The 25,000-nt window shown below is 38.1% G+C and overlaps 2 protein-coding genes across 5 annotated transcripts; both read left to right on the top strand.

Annotated features, from left to right (window-relative positions):
* Positions 1-5,341: 5,341 nt before the first annotated feature.
* Positions 5,342-14,784, top strand: LOC121307648 (centriolar coiled-coil protein of 110 kDa-like). 4 transcript variants are annotated; one of them, XM_041239874.1, is made up of 11 exons: positions 5,342-5,591; positions 6,033-6,186; positions 7,050-7,178; positions 7,274-9,368; positions 9,567-9,676; positions 10,265-10,426; positions 10,712-10,825; positions 11,059-11,154; positions 11,326-11,442; positions 12,338-12,420; positions 13,894-14,784. In XM_041239874.1, the coding sequence occupies exons 2-11, from the start codon at positions 6,034-6,036 to the stop codon at positions 14,000-14,002; spliced, it is 3,168 nt and encodes a 1,055-aa protein (XP_041095808.1). In that variant the 5' UTR covers positions 5,342-5,591; position 6,033; the 3' UTR covers positions 14,003-14,784. The 4 variants fall into 4 exon arrangements, with proteins under 4 accessions (XP_041095808.1, XP_041095809.1, XP_041095806.1 ...); XM_041239872.1 differs by having other exon boundaries at positions 5,343-5,591; positions 9,564-9,676; XM_041239873.1 differs by having other exon boundaries at positions 5,343-5,591; positions 6,030-6,186; positions 9,564-9,676.
* Positions 14,785-15,116: 332 nt separating this feature from the next.
* sirt7 (sirtuin 7) lies at positions 15,117-21,268 on the top strand. The gene is made up of 10 exons (XM_041239882.1): positions 15,117-15,324; positions 16,854-16,991; positions 17,077-17,181; positions 17,783-17,853; positions 18,324-18,396; positions 18,840-18,938; positions 19,249-19,485; positions 19,973-20,053; positions 20,157-20,263; positions 20,570-21,268. The coding sequence occupies exons 1-10, from the start codon at positions 15,220-15,222 to the stop codon at positions 20,763-20,765; spliced, it is 1,212 nt and encodes a 403-aa protein (XP_041095816.1). The 5' UTR covers positions 15,117-15,219; the 3' UTR covers positions 20,766-21,268.
* Positions 21,269-25,000: the final 3,732 nt, after the last annotated feature.

Below are 25,000 nucleotides of genomic sequence, written 5' to 3'. Positions count from 1 at the left end.
TTTAAGGCATTTTTTTAAAAGACAGCAGTACTTTTTATTAGTTTAGAAAAAACTTTACTATATGTTTTAACAAAAGAACGAACAACATTTCTTAACATGTTAAGAGTCAATAAACAAGCATTGCCCATTTAAAAATAAAGCGTAACATGAATTTAGTACGAGCTTGAATGAGTGGGAACATCAAACTTTGATTAACATAATGTGCTTCTGCAGCTGATCCAAGTTTTATAAAGGGAAGAATTTAAAAGCAAATCCAGTCTTGACTTGTTGGAGCCGTTACTCTGGTCCTGTGCAGGCGTTCGGTAGAAGGTTCTGGGGTAGAATCGCTAAACATTCTTGCCCTCATTTTAAAAGGTAGTTAAAGGCCCAGTGTTTGCAGACTGCAAAAACAAAAAAAGCTACATTTTATTCAAATTCCTCGATTTTTATTTGAAGAAAAGATGTCTTCATAAACTAACTAAAGCCTATGGGTGCAACTCTTATTGCCTCATATAAACGCGCTTGGCTGTATACTGACACCAAAGCTGTTGTCTAATCAAATCCGCCCATTTAAACGTTTTTTTGTGAAAGTTTTTTGGTTAGGAAAAGGCAAGACAAGAGTTATTTTGAGTGCAGTTGCTCAGAAAAGAAAGTGAGCAAACCTCTTTTACACCTATCAGTTTGTGAACAGATTTGTGAATCCAACTGCAAGAAACTAAAAGATGATTCAGGGTGGAAATTTATTTTAAATATGCATATTTTGTACTCTTTCCCCTAACCCTAAACACTTGACCTTTTGGAACTGAATTGTTTGTCTGAAAAGCTACAGCTATGGCCAAAAGTTTTTCATCCCCTAGAACTTTAGGCTTGAGAAATAATAATAATAATAATAATAATAATTTAATATATATATATATATATATATATATATATATATATATATATATATATATATATATATATATATATATATATATATATATATATGAACATAGTTTAGATATTTTATTTAATATCATGAAATCAAAGACATTTATAAATTATATTGCAAAAGTCTACTGGAAACCATAATAGTAGTACAGTATTTTATGTCACATTTTTCATTGGAAAACTACAAAGCGGCATGTAATTCAATATGTTAATGTAACAGCAACTTTATGAAACAAAATGAGTTAATTGTATAGGGTGATGCAAAACGTTTGGCCATAGCTGAGCAAAACACTGGAAACACTTTCCCCTAAAGCATTTCTTTTCATCTCTTGAATAAGGACACCAGTTTAAAAAAAAAAAAAAAAAAAAAAAACAACAAACAAAAAAAAGCAGATTTTATTCCACCAGTTCTGTGAAGGTGTACTTCTGACATTTTGCCTGTATCTCCGTGCTGCTTTTGTTTCGGTGTGAACCTTCTCTCTCTCTTTTTGTGGAGATTCTGTTGTGATTCTCTCTGTGAACAGTGTGTAAAGGGTTGAAGTGCTTGTAGCAAGCGCCTTGTGTCTTTCGTGTTCTGTTCTGGAGACCGTGTTGCGTACATGTGTACGTCGTGGTGACTGTTGTGAAAGTGAACCTTTTTAAATATGCAACTTAATGGACTGCAGCGAGAGGCAATAGCTCTAAACTTTGGGTTGTCTTGTTGTAAAGTGACAAAGTAAATAATTTTATACAGAGTGCTATCTTTCTGTCTGTCTATCTGTCTATCTATCTGTCTATATGATTCTTGTTGGATCTGTAAACGCTGTGTTAACCTCACTGTTTCCTTCCTTCACAACATTTCAGAATCTATACAGTACAGACCATTCAGCAATAAATGACTGCTAATTGTAATAGTTGTGCACTTCATTACACCCCCCACCACTGGGACAGGTCAGTCATTGTGCTTTTTCAGTTCTTGGTGATATACAGTTAACTTTTGTGGTCCCAGTCCTGATCTGACCTTGCATACTAATAAGTGCTTCCAGTTAGGTGTCGTCCCCCCCCCCCCCCCCCCCCAAAAAAAAAAAAAAAATCAATTCACTTTAATAATGTTTGCCTATTTAAAAAAAAAAAAAAAAAAAAAAAAAGGTTTTCTTTTAAGGTTTTAAATGTGTTTTTTGTTTTGTTTTTCCCCACTGCACTTAGATGTGTTGCAAACTTTGCACTGGAGAAGTATTTCAATCTGTTTTCAGTGCACTGTTGCACACCTACTCACGCACAATACTGACAACTGTTTTTTTTTTTTTTTTTTTTTTTAATTGATGTGGACTGGTGACTGCTGTCTAAGCTGGGAAACCCAGCACAAAAATAACTGAACTAAATGGGGTGGCAAATGGAAGCAAAGCTATTTTCTCTATATTTGTATGATATATTTTGTATAAGTGCAGTCTCTTGGTAGCTGCAGAGTTTGATACAGTATATTTGCATGTCAGAAAATGTCCTCACCTTTTGCCTGGGTGTAATTCTTGGTGTCAGAAGGTTGGTGGTGCTTTTGTGAGAATGGTCTGTATTCCTCTTTACAGTTTGACTGGGGTTCCAGTCCAGCTTTGCAACAGCTGGTGGAAAAAATAGCTACAGTGGAACAAACTGTAGATCAATGCCTTATCAAGTGAACTTCTAGGTTAAAAATCTTTAAAAGAAAAAAACGGTACTGTATCACTGGTTATGCATTGTGCAGGAAGGAAAGTGGTTTTAAAATGGATTTTTTTTTTGGCATCTTATTTTAATTGTGGGAGGGGCTGGGGTTTCTCACTGCATTTCGAAGTCTTCGTACAGTATTTGTTGTTTTTTAATTGAAAACGTTCTGTTTTGCTGCTAGACCAATTAGATTTAGTCATAGTGAAGAGTGATTATTTTATTTTTTTTATGCTGTGAGTAAACTTTTGAAGTAACCCCTCCCCTCAAACACAGATGAAACCCAAGTCATTGTCAATATTTGAAATGTGTTAACCGCACTATTGCGTGTACCTCTGCAGTCTGCATTTCTTTTATTACACCCTTTGGTATAATTATATTTAAAACAAAAGGACATTCTCTTAGCACTTGGGTGGCAGATCTTTAGATGGCTTGTGTTATTTATCATGGCCACGTGCAGTATATGGTATCTGATCTCCAGTAACTCTTAATAGCGTAAGAATAAAGTCATCTTTGCTTCGAAGTCTAAAGTGAGAATTGTGAGCTATTTAAAAGTAGTGTGTTTTTATGAATATGGTTAATTAATAATAATAATTCTGTCCTTGTTTTATGTCTGTTTCTAAAGGGGTGTAATTATATCACAGTGCTTTGTATGAAAAATAAGTCCATTCAATTGTAAGTATTTATTTACTAAATTATTGTACTTTTTTTGCAATCTGTAGATAAGTAATACGTATTCATATATAACAACCATCAAATGAGCTGTTTAATTTACAGTCAGAGGTGTCTAAGTTATTGATGTACATACTGTATGTTTGTTGATATACAGCTTACTTTATTTTGTATATGACCAATAAACACATTTTGAAAAAGAATCTCTTGTTCACTTTGCTCTGTTTTTTTTTTTTTAATGCAAGACCAAAAATAGGATTGGTTTCTCAGGCTTGAGTGACCCAATTTGGTACAAAAACCAATTAAAATGGAACAGGGGTTCTTGGGGAAATAAGTGTGCCTGTCTAAAGGGAGGTGGAGGAGGAGACAGCCGTTTAAAAAGACATATTTCATTCCCAGATCCAAAAAAAGCTGTCAAGCGACCTACTTTTCACAACCTTTGTGGACGTATTTTTGGGCTGACATTAGTAAAACACGACAGACCTGTGAAGGTTGTATCAAATGAGGTCACAGAGGCATTTCCAGATTTCTTTTCCGGTCTGACGGATTTGGAGTAAGTAGATGGGGTGGAATCTATGATTTAAGTATGTCTTGCACACCTTCTAATCTAATGCAGTGGTTCCCAAACTGGGAGTCGCAAGATGGTATTACGAGAGACGTTATCACCCAAATTACCTTGACACCCGACAAAGCAATGTTCGCCAGAACGATCAATCCATTTTGCTGCTGTTAGGTGCCTGGGATTATTTTGAATATTACACTTGGTAGTTTGTCAGCTTGACCATACATTAATGATCCTCATCTCCAATGCCCTTGCTAACAGCACGTACAGTTATCCAATAAAAAAGGAGAGCTGAATTTCATCCAGTCATGTTATAGGGACCTTGGGATCCTGTGATGTAATGCACATATGAATCAGTGAGTGACCGTGGCTTGGGAAGTTGATGTGATTTATGAGCACATGGAGAAACACAGTGGACTCTTGAGTGGGCATGATTCTAGAAATGCATGCAAGAGGAGGCTTCAGCTCCACAACACTCATTCGTGAAATCTCGAGTTCCAAAGCAAATAGAAGGCAGGAAAATGGCATTTAAAAGTACCACTTTAAGGGACAGATTCTCAAGACCCAAGGGTATGTGTTTACAATCCACTAAAACTGAATCTGTGCTGCCCCAGGCAGTGCTAAGCATTTGTTTAAAAGGTGAACCAGTTTGGAAATGTAGTTGTCATGGATGGAGAAATGTAACACTTAACTGGGCAAACCAGTGGCTGGATTCGCAGACCCTGATAAGCTCTAGTCTCGGTTATAAAGGTGTTTTAATGATAAATGTAGGACACGGTTCCGGATCTCATTTCTACACGTCATTAGCGTCTGGCCCAGATCTTTCAGAGTGAGAAAACAGGGCAATGAATCTGTACAGCCCATGTGCACCTTTTAACAGATTTAGCTTGTTATATGTGTGACTTTTCTTTTACAGTCTATGTGTCTAATGTTTACACACAGGTTAGGTTATTATCACTAGTCTCTTAAATGTCCTGTACCAGCAATGGAAACCCCAAAAATGCTTACCCCGTACTGTGTAGCATATGAAGTTGCTAGGCCACTAGGCACTTTGCACTGCTGTTTTTGTTGTTGTTGCATATTACAGTCCACTGTGACAATTATATAAACTAGTACATAGAATATTTAATGTATAGATTACTATGACAGTACTTAATATTGTAGCGCTGGATGAAATTGCTATCAGAACAACAAGGCAGTCTTGACAACAGAGCACGGTTTAATAGGGCGCAGGCTCTTTATTTGCAACAAGAAGTAACACCGCTCACAGTGCTGTCATTGTGGTTGCGAGTTATAAAAAAAAAACAAATAAAAACAAGCTAAAACATGATGATTTTACATTATACACACCTCGTATACACCTGTTGTCAAAGATTAATGGTTGGTCGCTAATTCTTAATTTATTATTTTTTTCAGTTCGCTTACAACAGGCATGGGCTGTACCATGCTTGACAGATGTTTGCAGTCCACCAGGCCTGTAGGAGGCAGTAGTACGCATAGACAAGAGCTGTTGTTAGCCGCCTCTTTGTTATTGTTCGCAGAAAACCCGGTGTGTGGTAAAATGTCAACTGGATTCCCACACTCTGATCCGAAGCGTGTGTTTTGTTTTTTTTTAAAGTGATGTCCAGTTTCAGATTTTAAAATCCCTTACTATATGCAATGACAGCGTTGGCTGGTTTGTTTTTTCCTGTGTGTTCAACTGAATTCCTGTTCGTTTAAAGCAAACCTGTGGTGTAGTCGAAGCTGAGTGTCAGGTGCTTAAGGAAGCGCGGAAGTAGGTTTACGTTATATTTAAATTTTGAATTTTTATTTATTTATTTATTTTTGCTAAAGAACTTCAAAAGATATATTTGTTAATCACAGATACTGTGCGTGTTTACCTTTTCCTCGGACGTGCTTTACATTTAAAAGCAATTTAAGTAGCGACATTAATTGAAAAGTAACCCAAAACTGTCATAATGTAATGTGACACTGAATAACAGTTTCCTTTTTTTTTTTTTTTTTTAAACCAGTGGAAAATGTACTGGCAGCAGTAAATTTTATCGCCAGTAAGAAGCCCACACTAACTGTTGCCAGTAGTTTAACATCATGTCTGAATAAAAATACGAATTTATTTTTCAGTTGTATTTTGTTTTTCTGTTGTGAAGAATTACAAAGAAACTTACTAAGGCTGTTTATAATGTTCATTTTTCTATTTCCCCCCCCCCCCCAGCAGAATGGACAATTACAAAGCGTTTTGTGAGTCACAGTTGCCCCAAATAAAGGCCAAAGTAACAGAAAAGTATAAAAAACACGAAACACTGGATTCGAAGAGAAAGGGCAGCGCTTCGTTAATTCGGTTCCACGGGCTGACCATCCTGCCACCAGTGGTAATGGTCTCCCCCCTGTGTCACTGTCTATCAACTTGTTATTAAAACTTTCTCTTTAACTATGTTATGATAACTTACTCTAATTTTGTTAACTGCATGCAGTTTATCAGTTTACATAAATACAGCTTATGTTATGATTTTTTCAAAGAAAAAATGTATTTGGTACTTAATGGTTTTAATGATTTGCTGCAGTTCAGTTATTACACCTTGTAACATTTTTTTATTATTTTTCTTGTTCCTGGGTAGTAAGTGTTATTTCCTAATTGCTTATGCCTCAAAAGTATAGAAAATGGCTATTATTCCCCACAAACTTTGCTTTTGTGACCAGGACAGTGATATTTCAAAATATCACTATTTCCAATGGGAAAACGGGAAATGTGTGTCTTTTCGTTCACAAAAAGTCAGAAAAAAACAACATATGAATCCAAATTAACATGTAAATACAGTATAATCGTAAATCTCGAAAAACTACTCATTTCTAAATCTTTTGTAGTCATTTTTGTATTACTTTAGTATAAATACATGTTAATTTGGATTCATATGTTGTTTTTTTCTGACTTTATGTGAACGAAAAGACACACATTTGCCTGTTTTCCCATTGGAAATAGTGATATTTTGAAATATCACTGTCCTGGTCACAAAAGCAAAGTTTGTGGGGAATAATAGCCATTTTCTATACTTTTGAAGCATAAGCAATTAGGAAATAACACTTACTACCCAGGAACAAAAATTGTGTTACATAGTGTTATCGGCATAAAATAATGTATTTCTAACCTATTGTATTAAACAACGGGACGTTTATTAATTATAAATATATGCCCATAAACTGTTGCAAAAAATACAGCTTTTCTTACGTTTTGCAGCTGACTAGGGAACAGAGAGCTGAGATGCAAAAATATCAACAAGATGCCTTGACCTGCAAAAATCAAAGAAAGGAATCGCAGGAAGATCATCTGATGATTCGTGTTCGAACTCTTCTAGAGAGTGTCGAGGTGAAATACTTTTTAAAGCCTTTTGAATTGTGTGTTTATTTTAGTTGTTAAGTTATATATTGTCTGATATTTTATTTATGTATTTGTTTATTTAGCTCCGGAAAGCACCAACTCTGCAGGAATTCATCCAAGATGATTCTGGGATTTTGTCAGCTGTTATTACTGGATGCAGTGAAACTTGCGTTGATTTAAAGAACAAAAGTGTAGAATCAGACGATTGCAGTGTTAACAAATGGGATCTGTCACTTGCTTCCAAACAAGACTATGATAGGAGCACCACGTTTCATCTGCCAACATCTACAGCAGATGAAGGACTTTTAACTAAAGGCTTACAAGATTTTCATAACATGTATGCTGAACAGGGGACTAATCACAAGTTGCAAGAAGTAAGCCAAAGTATTCCAAGCGACCAAGTTCAATGCTTAGAAACTAGCAGTGCCTCCGTGAATCCCACCCTAATGTGCCAAAATCCTTATTACCAAAATGATACTAGTCAAAGGTCAGTGTCATCTGGATATGTAACCTGCAATAATGTGGATATCATGGATCATGTCAGTAGTGGAGCAGAGATTTTTCACAAATGGAAAGATGAACCTTCAATGTCTTCAGACAGGTTTTTTCTTCATGAAACCAGTTGTGACTCTAACAAGGTTCCATGCATACCAGGTGATACATTGGTTCATTTTAGCACAAAGGACAATCCACAAGCAAACAAAGTGTCCGTCAGTGATGTAATTTCAAAGCATTCTGAACGGGAAAATACTCGAGATGAAAAAACGGCAGATCTCGAGATTCCAGAGGAACCTTACCTTATGAGCCTCCAGAACCTGCTGAAAAAGTCAAGAGAGTTTCGAGACAAGCAGCGTGAGCTAAAGAAGTCGAAAGTGAGGGCTGTGGGGAAAATCAATGCAGACAGTCTTTCTGACAAAGAGAATGATGACAAATCGCAGCCAGGGGATCACAAGAAAGCTAAAGTCAAAAAGGAGAGCAATGGAAGAGTGACAGTCATGTCTGATAAAGGAGTTCTTTCCCATTGTAGGAGGATCAATCAATCATTGGGGGCTCATGAAAAATTGAGCACATCTATGACACTGGAACATCGTGGTAAGCAGTTTCTTCATCAAGAAATGCAAAATACAACATTTCAAGGGTTTGATGCTGTAAACTCTGTTGTTTCAGCAAGTTGCAAACAAACCGAACTCACTAACAGTTTTACATGTAATGTATTGACACAAACAGAAGACAAGCAAAAGACCAAGACGCTGAAAGATGTCAGCATCTGTCATGGTGTCATCCCAGCTCCAACTGCTGCTTGCTCTTTGGCCCCGAAGACTTCCTATAGTGCGGCTAGTGGAAATGGTGTACTGAATATTTCTAGTAAAAATTTTAAAATAGTTCCCAGTCCTGAGTTTAGTAAAAGCCCAGTGCATTCAAAGAAAATCACAGGTCAGAGCAGAAAGCTGTTGGTCAACACTTCTTTGAGTATTGGTAACGATGCAGGTGAGCATTGCACTAAAAACAAAAGCACACCAGACCTTCAAGAAGATTGTCAGGAAAACACCAAAAGGCTTGAAACTGAGCAGATGACACAGCTAGAGCTTGACTTGTCAGGTTTGAAAGCACTGATATTAGACCTGGAATCAACCATCTCTAAGACGTCAGCCCACAATTCATTACAAGAAAACTCCATTATATGTAACAAGTCTTTTTTCCAAACCAGAATGCCAAATAACAAAACCTGTAAATCGGATTCATTTTCAAGGGACTCAAAAGAATCGATTCAAACTAAATCTTGTGGAACATCCTTACTTCAAAACAAGCTGATACCAGATTTGTTAGAAGTTTCTCATTTTGAGTCACATAAAGGGAATATTATATCTGATACATGTAATCAAACTGCTGGTGTTAAATCAGTAAAACAGAGGGACATGGAAAATATGTCCCGCCACATTTCAGTAAATAAATCGTACGATGTAGATAATCCGTCAATGCTTTGGCTACTGGATTTGCATTTGGGACAAGAGTGTGGGTGCCAGGAAACTTCAGTGACCCCTGAGAATGGGAAAAATGCACAGGAGTCCAGAGTCAAGAGAAGACTTGTCATGAATGCTGGGGATTCGAGTACCAACAGAGACAAATATGTCTTGAAACCCAATTTGGCAAAAAGACCACTTTCAAGGCTACACAATTGTAAGTTCAAATTAGAATATTTATTCACACTGCTTAGAACCTCACTTTTTGACTTAATAAAATTAAACAAGTCACGGCTGATCTTTACAGCACAGTTCAAAATAGGGCTCAACATTACTATGGGATTAAAAATAGCGAACAGGCCTCTATATAAAGAAACTTTGAGCGGGACACTCTAACCTGTTTGTATTGCAGCAGTGAACCACTCTATCCTGGAGAGACAGCAGCTGCAGCTGAAGCAGGAACATGCCAGACAGATCTCAGCTCTGTTGAAAGAGCAGAAGAAACAGCAGCAATGGGTAGTGCAAGTGAGACCACTGGATTACAATTTTACTACAGGGTTAGAAACTCACACTAGCCTTGCTAATTCTACTTTGAACCGATTGCACTTAGTGGCATGGTTATGCAGTTATAGGGGAGGAACAAACTCCTGGCTCCTGATCATTAAATACAATAATTAATTGGGGGCAGATCTAAAATCCAGTAGCAAGGCTAGTGTGAGTTTCTAGTCCTTTTGCTACATTTCATTAAATTCAATGCCACCTGGTGGTTTAGTAGAAAGGTGAATTGCAATACTCATAGTTTGTATACAGTTTGGTGGGACTTTTCAAAGTTATTAAAACCAAAAAAAACTAAGAATGATTACATTTTAAAAATGTGAAGTTCAGGTTCACAAGGATAAAGGGAGTATTGACAATAATGGTAATGAGAGGTAGGGAGGGCATTTTAAAACATCTTTGAGTGCTGATTAAGACGATTCTAGTCTAGTGAAGATCCTGAGTTGTGTCTGACCATTGCCAAGTGCATTATTATTCTAAATTCATCACTTGCTGTCATGCTTTCCATAGTAAATTCATTTTTCCTCTTTTAACATTTTGCTAACATTTTTTAAACAGCAAATTGCAGAGCAGTCCCAGCATTTGCACCGCATATCATTCCAGTATAATGAGCTCAGCAAAGAGCAGACCACTGTGGGACAGTCTGCACCAGTCAAGGCTTCATTAACATCATCCATTATTCTGCATAACAAGGCTTACCCATCCAGCATGGTGTCACAGGTAACAATGAACGAAAACACTGTCAACCAACAGTTATATAGCCAGCATTACAGTATGTGTTTATTGAGTATTGGATAATTGTACTGTTAAATTACTCGTCATATACATTAGAGATAAGACTTGATTTACTTGAGTCAGTTTATAATTAAGGACATGGTTGGATTAACAACCAAGCCAGGAAGATCCAAGGTTGCTTTTCGATGGCAAGTGATACATCAAAATGAATAGAATGCTGTTATGTTTATGGCTACAGCTGAGCTATTTTTTTTTCTTTCTTTATGGTAGCCACGTGATTTCATTTTAGTAACACATGCCAAGATAGCAGCAGTGGTGAAAGGTTACCTCACAAGGAGGCTTTTGCGCACGGAACGATTAACACATCTCATCAGGACTATTCAGGTAACTTCCTACTTTGTTTAGATCTGGTAGCTGTTGATCACACATTTAAAATATTACAGCTAGATCTGTTACAGTAAAAGGCCATGGCTTTCAAATACGCATGTTAAACATAACAAATACAAGTTGTTAAAATGCTGACTGTAAAAAGAAAGGATGTGACATTATGCAGGAAAGCATTATTTATTTATTTGTTTTTATTGTCTAACTGTTGTATTCTATCTTCTGATTTCCAGGATTCACGTATGTTATTGCTGACTGTTGAAAGTCCAGGAAAGATGGGGTTAAGTTCTCATCAGAGTTGTTCATTAGGAGAACGAGTTTTGCTTCAGGTATGATTCCTGATGATCTGTTTCACACATTGTAGCAGCAGTATTGTGAACAGTAGAGGTCTTATTGTTTTATGTATGCCTTTTTTTCAAATTTAGAAGGTGCTTTATGGTTGTGGGCGTGAAGATTTCTGATTCAACTGACATTGTCTCTTTACGATGTTGCTGTTTCAGCTTCGTTCTGCCCTCTATGAAGTCCATGACATTTTCTTCAACTTGTCTGCATCGGAAAGAATGCAGATCATCTCCCACGATCGGAAACTACAAAAACAGAGGCAGTTTAAGCAAAGGGTAAACAACCCAAAACAAAAAAAGCATTCAATCACAAAGACCTGAAGTCAAGGAGACAAATGAGTTGGCTAGTGCCTTCTACACTGATGAAAGATACTCATATTAAAAAACAAAAAATAAAAGAAAAACAGCAGTTGATAAAACCTGTATTAGAATTTAAGGCACATGTACCTACTTTTAAAGTGATCATTTTTACCTGTGTGTTGTGCCAACTCGCTCCACAAGGTGGAGCAAACCACTTGATGTTGAAGGTACAGTAGATTTGCAAATTGTTTCAGGTTAAATGTCAGTCTGTATCAAAAACTAGATTACGAGGGAAGCCTTTTTTTAACTTCATATTTTTTAAATGAACTCTATACAGTTGCTGTATTTTTTCAATTGGAAATTAATTTGCCTTGAGTCACTCATGTATCTTGATTGGCAATCTTACTATTTGAACTTTTAAACAATCTAATATGATCATTTGTATGATTTCCTTGGATAAATACTTTTCTAGGTGACAATGAGTAGGCAATAATAACTAAGCACAGTTATCATTAATGCTTTTGTGATACAGCCTAGCCTGTCATTATGCTATGCCCAACCATTCATTCATTAGTAATTTTAAGTTCATAAAACACTTGTGAAAATAAAAGGCGATAATCCTTTGAATTTGATGCTCACTCTCCCAGACACTGCATAACAGTCTCTTGACTAGAAGAGCAATGTGCTTTCCTTTGTCTCTTAAAGTGCTGTAGACAATCATATCCTGTGGAGTGAATTTAACTGTACCTTTCCCTTTTTCTCCACACCACTGTGTTCCCTGTACTTTCTAGTATACTGTTAGTTCTAGTAGGATCCTCTTAGTTAATGATTGCTTGACTGAAAAACATGTAGAAATTTTTGTTGTTTTTAGGGCCACAGTAGAAATCTGGACAAGGGAATGTCAGTGCTGTCAGCTGCCACCTTAAAGGTTTTGGAGAGGAAAAGGAGATTGCTGTGAGTCGTATTATACAATAAATATTATAAATATACAATATATATATACGGAGCATCAGGGGAAACTTATCACTATTATAACACATTTATTTTCGAAAAAAAAGGTATATAAATGATGGACATTGATTAAATGTTTTTGGCTTCTTTTTAATCAATCGATCATTCATCCTTGTCCATGGCTTGCTTGAGTGACTATGACTGAAGTATATGCACTTAATCACCTAATTAATGAGACAGTTGATTGGACACTGGATATGGAGTAATTTCAGCTGTTGAATTGCAAGCTTGAATAAAAGCAATAAAGAAAATCACAGAAAAAAAACAATATGCCATGTCTGTCAAGAGAGCAGTGCCTTTGTGCAATCGGCATGTTGCAGGCTGGACTAGGGCAGTGTACTGCGGCTCGCCGTCTTGGGTGCTCACAGTCAGCAATTTCAAACCTGGTGAGAGGGTATAACCAGACACTCTGTCAACGATGGGCCACGAACTGGGAGACCGAGAGTCACGACACCTGCCCAAGATCGACAGATCATTTTGGAACATCTTCGTGATGTCATTTGTTAATCAGCACAATAAAAAGTCACTGCACCTGCTCTAAAATGGTTTGTCATTTTTTGATCACATCTAGTGAATTTAATCCAAATGTAAGTGATAAGTTACTTTTGATGCTCAAATATGTGAAGTTTTCTTTGCTGCTCTGTGTGTGTGTGTGTATATGTGTGTATATATATATATATATATATATATATATATATATATATATATATATATTTGTGTGTGTGTGTGTATATATATATTATATATAGATATCTATATATATATATATATTATACTATATAATATAGTATTCTACAAAAGGCTTCATCCTAAAAGGAATTCTCTGTAATATGCACCATTTAGAAAAAAAAAAAATATCTTACGTTTATATCGGAAGTAGTTTTGCTCATCAATAGTAAAGGTATATATATTCTATAAACAATCTTTCTGTGACTAGTGATCAACGCTAGATTTTTTTTTTTTTTCGTATTATGGTGTCATTAAAGAGTATCTCCTCTTTTATATGAAGCTTCCTTAACAATTCCATCTCGGGTTTCTGTGACAGTTTATAAACTACTCGACCTTCGGTCTTGTAATTTATGACATCACAGAAACCCTAGATGGAATTATTTTCCTGTAACTCACTGAAGAATAATATATATAGCTATAGATATATAATATATATTATATCTATTATATATATATATATATCTATAAATTAATGGTCCGTTCGCTATATCACCACAGTCTCATTAAAAGGTGGTATTTTGATTGAAACATGAACTGCATTTATGTTTATCTGTTTTTTGATTTTTAGTTTTAACCCTTTATATCCTAGAGCTCTTTTTGGCACATGGCCTGGGATGATTTCAGTAGGAAAGATTTTCATTATTTTTAAACCGTACCTTTTTAATATTATTTTACATTTGTCTTCAGAGTACAGAGGACAGCAGCAGAAGGACAGACTAGGCAGGGGAACGTTCAGCCTGGGAGACAGTTCCGTTTGCATCCTTACAAGGAACAAAGGACCACTATCTACAAGTAACCCCAGATAACAAGAACAACGAGTTCCTGAAAGAATGCATGCACGCTGACACACAGGATGCACAGTGACAGTCCTGTGCAGTCTCTGCACCTCAACCACAAGGATCAGGTTGAAGCACCGTGTTTACAATAGTTCTGGGTTCGGTTTTTTTGGTGTAGTTTTGTTCTTGTTTTTCATGTTCTTTCAGTTTTTTCTTTACTTTTAATTAAAAATAATTTTTGGGATTTTCACTGCCTCAGAAGAGGAAATAAAGGGGTGGGGGTTTATGAAAAGAGGAGTATGATAGCATCTAGCCTTTTTGTGTTATCTATTATTTATATTAATGAAAAATGGAGCATATGACTTAAGATATTGGCTAATAAGGCTAATGTAATCCTGTGCGCGCGTGTGTGTGTGTATAGACACACACACACACACACACACACACACACACACACAATTTGAGGGCACTGCAGTTTTGTTTGAAGCCCAGCTGTTGAAACACCTGATCCCTCAATGCCAAAGTCGCTGTTGTGATACAAAAAAGTGCCTTGTAAGTATGTACACCCCCCCCCCCCCCCCCCCCCTGCAAAATATGTCTGAAATGTATGTTTTCTTTGTGCTGGTCTGTTATATTGATCTGTATATATAAATACAACTGCCATTTAATATAATAAGCATAGGATCGAAGCTCATGAAAACCAGCATCTCTTACTGTGAAAGAGGAAATCTCGCTGATTTGTGATGTGTGTGTTTATTTTTAAACTCTGAAGTTCCTTATCTGCATTTGTTAATAAAATATGTTTTCCTCAAGCCTTGCGTCAGGGTTTTGCAATGCCATTACCGGCACAAGATTAAATCACAAAGCTGTACTTTTATTTCTAGCATTTAAAGCAACAGCAAAACAATCAATAACAATAGAAAATATACTTGTAATATACAGCACATGCATGTGGTTGTAGTCCAGATTTAGTAGTAAATATGTATAAACAAACACATTAAATATTACTGATAAGTACAGTTAATTCCCAAGAGAAAAGGGAACAGACTTCATTGACAAATTCTTTCGGATCCTGAACACCACTAGCCTACGACAGTACATGATTCTAACCAGCAGTTGGCGCTGCGTTATTTTTAAGGCGATTTCCTGTGGTCGTTTTATTTTTCCTATTCTGTGCTCGGTTGTGTAAATACTGGGGGTTTGTTGTTTGGACACAACTCCATAAACTGGAAGAAGAATGGAGACAGCGGGGAGTGTGACTGGTTTATCGCGGGCGGAGCGGAAAGCACGGGAGAGGGCGAAAATACTAGAACAGGAGGAACAGAAGAAAGCGTTCAAACTGGTATGGAGAGGCTCGCCGATTCCCCATCCGGTTTTGTATTGTAAAGCAGATCAGATATTAGAGACAGTAACGTTACGTTTTGGTACATTAACTAGATTTCACCTGAAACAACAACACCCACTCACAAACTTAATGCCTCCTGTACAACTGCCTACCCACTGATTATAATAAGGCTAAGATTTTGTCAAGGAGGTCACGGAAATCGTTAATTTGAATAGTTCGTAAAATCTTGGAAATGGCTGTAAAACACTCTTGATTAGGCGGTTCCATTATTTCCTTTAAAAAATGCAGTGTGTCTGTCATTCACTGAAAATACAAATCTGCGAGTATCTGTAAATTGTTTGGTTGCTTATTCACTCAGCATTTACGTGTAAGCTACAGGTCAGCAAAAGAGATAGCTGAGCGAGCAAACCTGCAAACGGGTTACAGTTAAAATACAAAAACATGTGAGTGAGCTGTTTTCTGTAACAGAAGTTTACCAACTTACAGACTTTCTTTACAGCATGCTGTTTGAGAATCGTGGAAAACCCTAAATCCTGGTTCATACTTCTGTCAAATGTAAACGTCAGGCGCAGACAGCTGCGCAGTTGCACTATTTTGCTGTACGGGACGCATCGTGTCGCAGCACTTTTGACTGCGAAGTGGCAGATGTTGTTTATACTTTAAGTACATACTGCATTTCAGATACATTGACATTTAAGTAGATATGCTGAGTTTGTACCTCTATACAAGACAGTTTAAAAAATCAAAAGCGACATCGTTGATAATTTGTACTCAGCCAACAGAGAGATGCGGGTATGTGACATTGGGAGTTAATCTGAGTTGTTTTAGAATGACCGGTGAATGGTTTGACGATCTGTTAAGGCTGTACGCCTTTCCGAAAATTACTCGCATTGCAAGATTGGAGATGACGTAATTCTTGTCAGCAGTCAAAAGCAGTACTCTGTATATTATTGGTTTTGGTGTGTGTTGATATATGATATATATATATATATATATATATATATATATATATATATATATATATATATATATATATATATAGTGCCAAAATCGTAGCCTTAGTTATAATTAAGTGCATTGTTAATCCCGCCCTGCGCACTTGTTTTTCACTTCTCTGTGGTCTGCCAAATAAACTAGTAATAATGAAGTATTCCAGACCCTGGCGCATCATTGTTACAATGTCTAAGACAGAAGTACTGTGCACCCAAAGCAAACCACTGAATACACACCCTACACATTTTCATTTGGTTGTATTGTTTTATCAGGGTACCAATGGAAACGCCCCATAAAAACCCTCCTCTGGGGATGTAGTTTGTGCTTACAGGTATGGCACAGACTGGAGAAGTCTGTGCCACTCTAAAAAGCTGAGAGAACACAAAGCCACCTTGTGGCTTGGAACTTGGTTTCAGGAGACTTTAAGGTTACATTATTTCTATGTGAATAGTGATAGATAAATGTGCATTTACAGCTGTGGATTAGGGTTGTAGGTTACTCACATTCTATACTGTTTGTGTTGTTTCTGTTAGGTGTCAAATATCCTAAAAAAAACAGAGGCGGATTGGACCGAGGAGGATGTGGCCATGTTGCAGCAGAGCGAGGGGGTGGTGCAGGAGCTGAAACTGCGCAAAAAAAAACGGGAGACCATTAAGAGAAAGCTAGAGGAGGTAATGTTACAATGTTAGTGTACAATCTGTTCCTTGTAAATCCAAACTGCTGTGTTTCTTAACATTTCTTCACCCTCATGTTTAGGTCTTTGATGATCCTGATGAATTAAAGCTCAAAGTCAAACAGCTGGCCACTGCGATTCGGAAAGCCAAACACCTTGTTGTGTACACAGGAGCTGGCATTAGCACGGTAGGATAACTAGGCAACTTTTTTTATTTATTTATTTTTTAAATTATAATGTAAACCAGTGGTACTGAACTCTGCCCCTCGAGATCAAATCCAGTCCAGGTTTTTACTCCAAGCACCTAAGAGGCAATTAACTAATTTAGGACCTGGTTGGAATAAAGACCAGGACTGGAATCGATCTTGAGGGCCCGAATTGAGTACCACTATTAGCCATGGTTGAAATAGAAGAAACTGCGCGGATGGGGGGAAAGGCTCCCATTGCATAGCAGTTTTAGCAATTCCAGATTTTACCATGATCTTAATTATACACACTGAATAAGAAGGAGTAATAAAACCTGACTTGCTAGACCTGCCCTTTATAAACAGACTGATGGATGTCAATATTGATACAGTGGCTCCTCCTAGGCTCACCTAGTTAGGGGTATTATCATGGCTCCCATTTGCCGTGTAATTCCATTTCATTTGCACTTACATTATCATTATGCGCTGGAACACGCATGTTAGGCTATGGCTCTCCACAACAGCGTAATGAAATGGTAACATTGCGTTGGCTAGTATTGTTTTTTTTTTCTGGTTTTAATGAACCATTTCTAATCTGTGGCAGGCAGCTTCAATCCCAGACTACAGAGGACCAAATGGAGTGTGGACATTGTTGCAGAAAGGAAGATCGGTGAGGTAGGGAAGGGCAGGGAATCCAGTAGAACAATCGTTGCTAGGAGGCAGCGGGGATAATTGAGCATTAAAAAATTGGTGTGGTTTTGAAAAGTGATTTTCGTAAGAGGAAAAATCTGTTTAAGTTACAGAACTGTCTTTTGAGAACTAAAAGAATAATTTACACTCTGGAGCATTTCTAAATACAGTAATACAAAGTTACCAGGTAATGGCTCTACATACACGAGTCCTGTATTTCCCTATCTTGAATCTGTTTACAACTATAGCACAAGCTGAGAACATATGATAGCTGGGTGGAAAACTGCACCATGTTTTACAGCTTCCTTCAGAAAACTATAATCACAGCTTTAGAATCACGCACTTTTCCAATTTCACTATTTAAATCCTGTAATACTTTAAATAGATTTAAAACTGAACACCTGCAGTGCCAAAAGTTAGAATTCAATTTCGCAAACCAATCTTCTTTTCTTTAGTGTGTCAGACCTCAGCGAGGCAGAACCTACGTTGACCCACATGTGCATCATGAAGCTGCATGAAAATAAACTGGTAAACACAAGATTGTTAAATTGAATGATGCAACTGGTGTGACTTTTTTTTTTTTTTTTTTTAATCTTTCTTCGCTGCATTGTTTCTTTTAAATAGTTAAAAAAAAAAAAAAAAAAGTTTATATGACTGCCACGAAAGTGTTTTTTGTTAAACATCATTGGTGTTCTGTGCTGTACAGTAAATAATTGCGCTCAAAATACCAAAAGTACATCGGCTGACTAGCCTTTTTAAAAGAATGTCATTTGAGGGAATCTAGCATTGTGAGGGGAAGGACAATGGCCTCCTACAGAGTCACACACTGATATTGTATTGTTGGAAAGCTGGGGTAAGCTTGCAGCTGCTCCAGCCTCGGCTGTTCTTTGGCTGGGTTGTAGGTGAGACGCATGGAAGTATGCCACAGCTTCGTGTTCTAGTGTTTGAGTCCTCCTGTGTTTTGTGTGAAGGTGGAACACGTGGTGTCTCAGAACTGCGATGGGTTACACCTGCGGAGTGGACTGCCGAGGTCAGCCCTGTCCGAGCTGCACGGGAACATGTACATTGAGGTATGGAGCTGGACTCTACCCTGCTTTTCTAATGGGCACTGCATGTCTGCAGCACACTGAGCTGAGGATCTGTACCATACACAGCATTTCCAATAGACATGTCAGGCCTGCAGCACATTGGGGTAAGCTAGGTAATACTGTTAGCTTTTACTGTTTGTTTCAAGAGGAATCTCTTAATGGAGATCTGGTCATACTAGAGTAAGATATTGAGATTGTTTCCAGATTGAAAGGGGCTAGTGGAGAGAGTGGGTTTAATACGAAGGGAGTTTACTGTATTAGTGAGTTAGAATACCATTCTGTCCTCACTCAGGTTTGCACTGGGTGCTCCCCAGCTAGGGAGGGCATCCGTCTGTTTGACGTGACTGAACGCACAGGCCTGCACAGACATGGTACAGGGCGGAGGTGCCACAAGTGTGGAGGGGAGCTGAGGGATACTATTGTCCACTTCGGGGAGCGGGGTACCCTGGAGCAGCCCCTGAACTGGAAGGGAGCGGCTGAAGCAGCAGAGAAGGCGGATTTCATTCTCTGTCTCGGATCCAGCTTGAAGGTCAGGCACATGCTTGATTCTTTGTTTTCATTACAGATTCTATAGAAAGGTACAGGCTCGCGTGGAGTAGGTGTGGGTCGGTTTGTGATCATAGCGGAAGCTCGTAGCTGCTCGCAGCTCTGACACACACATCTTCTGGGTCACTTTGTGTAAAAGCAAAATCTGTGGGACTCATTTCATGGTCGGGTAGTGCCACATGACCGATCATAGAAGCAAACAATGCGTTCCTAAAGGAAAGTTTAATTTTAGAATTGTGAACAGCTGAATTACATTATCACTATGTAATAGCAGTAGCATGATAATATACTGTATAACGTTAAAATAAAACATATTTCATACCCCATTAATAGACATGCTTTTGTTATTTTAATGACCATTTTTTATCGAAGGACCCCGTTAACGTTTCTACTGTATAGATCTAGAGAGAGAATTGTTTGTTTTTTAAAATGCAAATCCATTACACTAACTTATCATCTTTCCAAAAAAGGTCCTGAAGAAGTATTCCTGCCTGTGGTGTATGAACAGAGCTCCTAGTAAGCGACCAGAGCTGTACATTGTTAATTTACAGGTACAGTACTAAAAAATAAAAATAAAAAATCATATTAACAATTGTGTCTGGTTTTCACAGGTTGTTTCTTTCAACATGTTCATGTATTATAATTTTTTTCCAGTGGACGCCAAAAGATGATCTTGCTGTGCTCAAGATCCACGGAAAATGTGATGACGTCCTAAAACTTTTGATGGAGGAGCTTAATATTGAAATCCCTGCATATGACAAGTACGTATCATAAATTAGCTTGGACACCTGGAGCATGTGTGTCGCAGTTGGCTATTTCTAGTAATGGATAATTGAAATGTAGCTACCATGTAAGTAGGCAGCTTTTTGTATTCAGCAGTAGTATGTGTTTTTTTAAACTGGGCAAGTCTATTGATCTCACGCTCAGAAGAACTTTCTGCTTTTACAGCACCTTGAGAGGCTTTCCAAGCGTAAAGCACAATGCAAGATCATACTGTATTGTATTCATTGTACTGAATTGTATTTTAAAGGGTAGTTAACTTTTTTGGTTTTGGTGATGATTTACAGATCAAAGGATCCTATTTTCAGTTTGTCCACTCCGCTGAGACCAGATGAGGAGAACAGTCACAGTCGTAAATTGATAGTGGCCCCTGAAGGGCTGGAGGTGCGTCCACAGGAGGTGGAGCATGAGAGCGGAGGGGCTTCTGTGTCGGGCGGATGGTTTGGGCGCGGCTATTCCAAAGGGAGGAAGAAAAAGAGATAGACGCTTCAGTTGGAAAGTCACCAGCGCGACTGTGGCGGGTTCCTGCCGGTGTGAATAAGTCTAAGTGTGGCAGCCACACCTGTGATTGCTGGCAGCGATAGATTTAACCCCATCCCTGCCAAACACTTATTTACACTGGCTGGGCTGCCATCCTGCCACAGCTACCTTTTTTATGGATGTCTTTTGAGGTGTAGTGTTAATAAATAAATATTATAACATTATGCACTTTAATATCCTCAGGGATTTAAGTTCCAGTGTTAATCTTTTCACTTATACGAACTCAGAGTTTATTTACGCCAGGTTTACTGCGAGTAGCACTGGAATCTTGCCTATATTGTTTTATGATCTGTTGTTCAAGCAGGGTATTTGAGTCTGTCAACCTGTCTACTTGCAGATTGGGGAGGTTGGCTTTGTAAAACAGGGACCAATTCTAAAACATTCAAAACATAGACACATTTCAACCCACTGCAAATGGCACAAGTGTTTTTTTTCCAAGGTTGTATTTTTATACAAATGTTTACACAGGCACACAACGTGTTCATATCGGTGAAATATTAAAATGTGTTTATGTTTAACTATTTCTGTAACCCAAATATTGCAATGTCAGACATGTTTATGCATCTATTATTATTATTATTATTATTATTATTATTATTATTATTAATGGGCATCTCTTGAGCTGAGTACATTTGAATGTATTTATTTATTTATTTTTATCAATACGGAAATATGGATGGTTACCAACGTGCTTAAGACCATGTACATTTTGTGGAACAACATGTCTATAAGAAAGTTGCTGTGACTGTAGGGTATTGTGAAGTGCTGAGTTACAGTACAGACCACTATAACAAAGAAATAATAAAAAATACACTGCTGGTCTGGCTGAGAATTGTATTATTTTTTTTTCATTAACGCTCATGGTACATCATGTAACAGTTTTTGTTTAATGTTCTTATGCACAAAAACAAACCGAAACTCACAAGGACTGTTGGAAAGAACTGGAACACAGCGTTTCTATTTGATACTGGGTATCAGAGGCTGTAGACAAGTTGACTTTAGTATTTTACCGTGAAGTGATTTAAATTGACCCTTGCTTTCATGAACCAGCTTGCTGACCCGCACTACCCACCCTGGAATGTCAAAACGGTACTGAAAGGGATTTTGCACGCCACCACTCTGGTCACATGACAGTGGAACATTTCTTCCTTTCTGTCTGACATGTCAGCTTCTAGCAATGGCTCTCCCCGCCCCACTACCCTGTGACGCCATTTCCCCGGTGAAGGAGGCGTTGTCCCGGCTTATGCGGCGAGTTTTAGGATTGCGCTCTCCTCACAGAAACCGATAACCAGATCTTATCTAGCTGGTCGGCAAGACTCAACTACCAATCGCCCCTTTTAAATAAATGTATATTTTGTAATCAATTTCAACCCAGTTTCTCTGATTTGCTGTCGTAAATTGATCAACTGAATCATGTTAAACAACGGTCACCACGCAGAAGGCGAGCCGGGGAATGAAGCTGGAGATAAGACGGGCAACAGCGCCTGCAGCCCTGAGAAAAGAAAACGTGTCGTGCGGGTCTGGTGTGACGGATGGTGAGTGGGTTATGTCATTACTATTATTATGATGATGATGATGGTGTTTTTTTTTTTTTTTAAATGAAATATAACCTGCTCTTAATTGAGATTTTAATTGTCGAGACCATAGCTTAGGGAATGGAAAACTGTATTGCGTTTCGTTATAATTGTTTAAAAATAGATGCTACAACTCGTGTCTCATTTTTTTATATGTATATATTTAAAAGTTAACTGCCATTTCTCTATGTAAAATCGGATAACCCTGACAGAATAGCCTCTGAAATACGGTATTTTCTAATGAGCAAAGTAATACTTTTGTGTTTACTTCTGTACCTATGAGTTACCGATGTTACAAATATTATATATATATAAATAGAAATAGAACATTATCGGTGTGCATGAAGTGTTAATAATTGCCTGACATTGATTGAGTTGACCTTTAGCAATGCCAGGTTGCTTGCATATCAGGATAGCTGGACAGTGGTTGACGTTGAATGGTGAATACTTCCTAAAACAGCAAGAACAAATAGACTGGTGACACATAGTAGTCAAGCAACTTCAATTGTTTGCCTGCTACTACATGTAACTTATGTGTTGGTATTGTACAGTTCAGGATTTGCAGCATAAAAACTGCCAACATCTGACAGACCAACTCATAATCCAGCCCTACAGTACCTTGCCCTTGGTTCCTTTGAGATTTACTGATCAGGATATTAACTTGTTCCATAATTTGCATAACTCATTTTTTGTTTTGTTATGCAGAGTGAATTTGGTAAATGACACTCCATTTTCACTGCTGAGTTACCAAGCTAGATCTGCAGGTAGGACTGCAGCTAATCTACTGACATGGTCTAACTTTTAAAAGCATTTCCCATGCATCCACACACACCAAGCCATACAAAATGAACTGCAGCCTGCAAACTGCAATGTGGAAAATGAACTTATTTTGTTCTGTGCACCTATAGGACTGTTTCATTGATTTCTTTCAAGTAGTGTAAGTGGGGCTTGATTGGGATCCCAGTGCTTAGCAGCGTTGAATGCATAGAAGGTAATGGGGAATGGCTGCAGTGGTTCAGCAGTAATACAATATGCTACACTAATGATTCTCAGTCGGTGAGTGGGCAGTGCAATTACGTCCTACACCCTGAAGCTGAGAGCTAGGATCGGAAGATCACTTGAATGCATTCGATTTAAGTGGGTCATTGTAGTTTTGCTGTAGCACCCAATCCAAGCTAAAGATTGCATGTGCAGTGCAGAGCAGCTGCGTGTTGGTGTGTGTTGGTTATAATATGACCCAGTAAAGACTTACACTTCACAATGTTTCTGAGCTCCCAGAAAAAAAAGCAAGTCTTTTACAAGTTTTAAAATTCCTGGATGTGAATCTTGCTTGGGTGTCATGAAGATTCTGAGAGTCTCGCCACTGTTATCAGGAGATGGCTGTCCAAAGATGGACAGAGTGGAAAGTCAGGATGTTTAAATTCAAGCCAAAAGGGTTGTCCTTCCAAGTCAAGGTGACTATTATGGAGTTTGAGAGGAAGCCACATTTTTTTTCTCTGCCAACTTGATTTATTATTTTAAACGAGTGCTCCAGTCACTGGGTGTTGTTTGATACACAGCCCAGATAATGGTGTTCCTCTTGAATAGATTACAGTATTGAGGGCTACCAGCAACACAGCACTGCCTTTGGGAGACCGCCAATGTTCCCAAAGCACTCCTCATCATAACGTTGCATTTCAAAACTAGTGAAAGACGCAGCTCTGCACATTGTGCATTCTTGCAGATATAAGGAACATCCTCATACTAATGTGAATAGTCCGTTCTGAGTTCTCAGTGAACCCTTCTGTGTGCGGTTTCTCAAAACGTACCCCCCCCTCCCCCATTGGTCTCCTCCCACTTCTCAGTTCAGAAAGTTGACTGTCGCTGCTAGGAGCACGGCGTGCTGGTGCCTATTCTCACCATGATGGGAGAGTCGCTCAGTGCTTGAAACAGAAAGAAGCGTGCCAGTGTTAAACACACGGATGATGCACATAGTAACTGTAACTTGCAATAAAAAGTACAAATCTCTTAGGAACGCATGCAGGTATCAGCGTGTCTCATTGGAGTCACCAGTGTCACAAGAAGCAGGATTTCCTAATGCAAAAGGAAGTGCCCCCTGTCCCCACGCATTCTTTGAAAACTGCACGGTATGGAAAAGTTTCTTAACTGAACTGGGTTTATTTTTATTTTTTTGGATCAAATGTTGTTTATGTGCTTTTGTTTAAGGACAGCGGGATAACAGGCATATTGTTTGTGGGTCATTGACAGAATTCCAGTTTATTCATCCCCAGCTAATGTGATTTGCTGGAATGCAGCAATGCTAGCGAATAGCATGGATTCCAAAGATTATAGAATGTTCTGTGGAAGCGGGAGGGGGGGGGGGGGTTTAAGCATAAACAAAGTGGCAGCACCACCGATGCCCATTTAACAAGCATCAGTACAGGTTCTGTGTGAGAGACTGGACACATAGTCCAGCTGGATCTGTTCCATTAGCACTGTAAAACTTTCCATGTTGCTCACAGTAAACAGGTAACTGGACCTGTGTTTCCAGACAGCTCGTGATGTTGTAGGATTAGTCTTTAGAACAGCTGGGATTACATTGCAGTGCTGTGCACACTTGGCACA

The sequence above is a fragment of the Polyodon spathula genome, chromosome 57 (genome assembly GCF_017654505.1).
Source record: "Polyodon spathula isolate WHYD16114869_AA chromosome 57, ASM1765450v1, whole genome shotgun sequence".
NCBI lineage: Eukaryota > Metazoa > Chordata > Actinopteri > Acipenseriformes > Polyodontidae > Polyodon > Polyodon spathula.
Note: the sequence above shows the minus strand (reverse complement) of the source record. Positions and strands in the feature narration are given on the sequence as shown.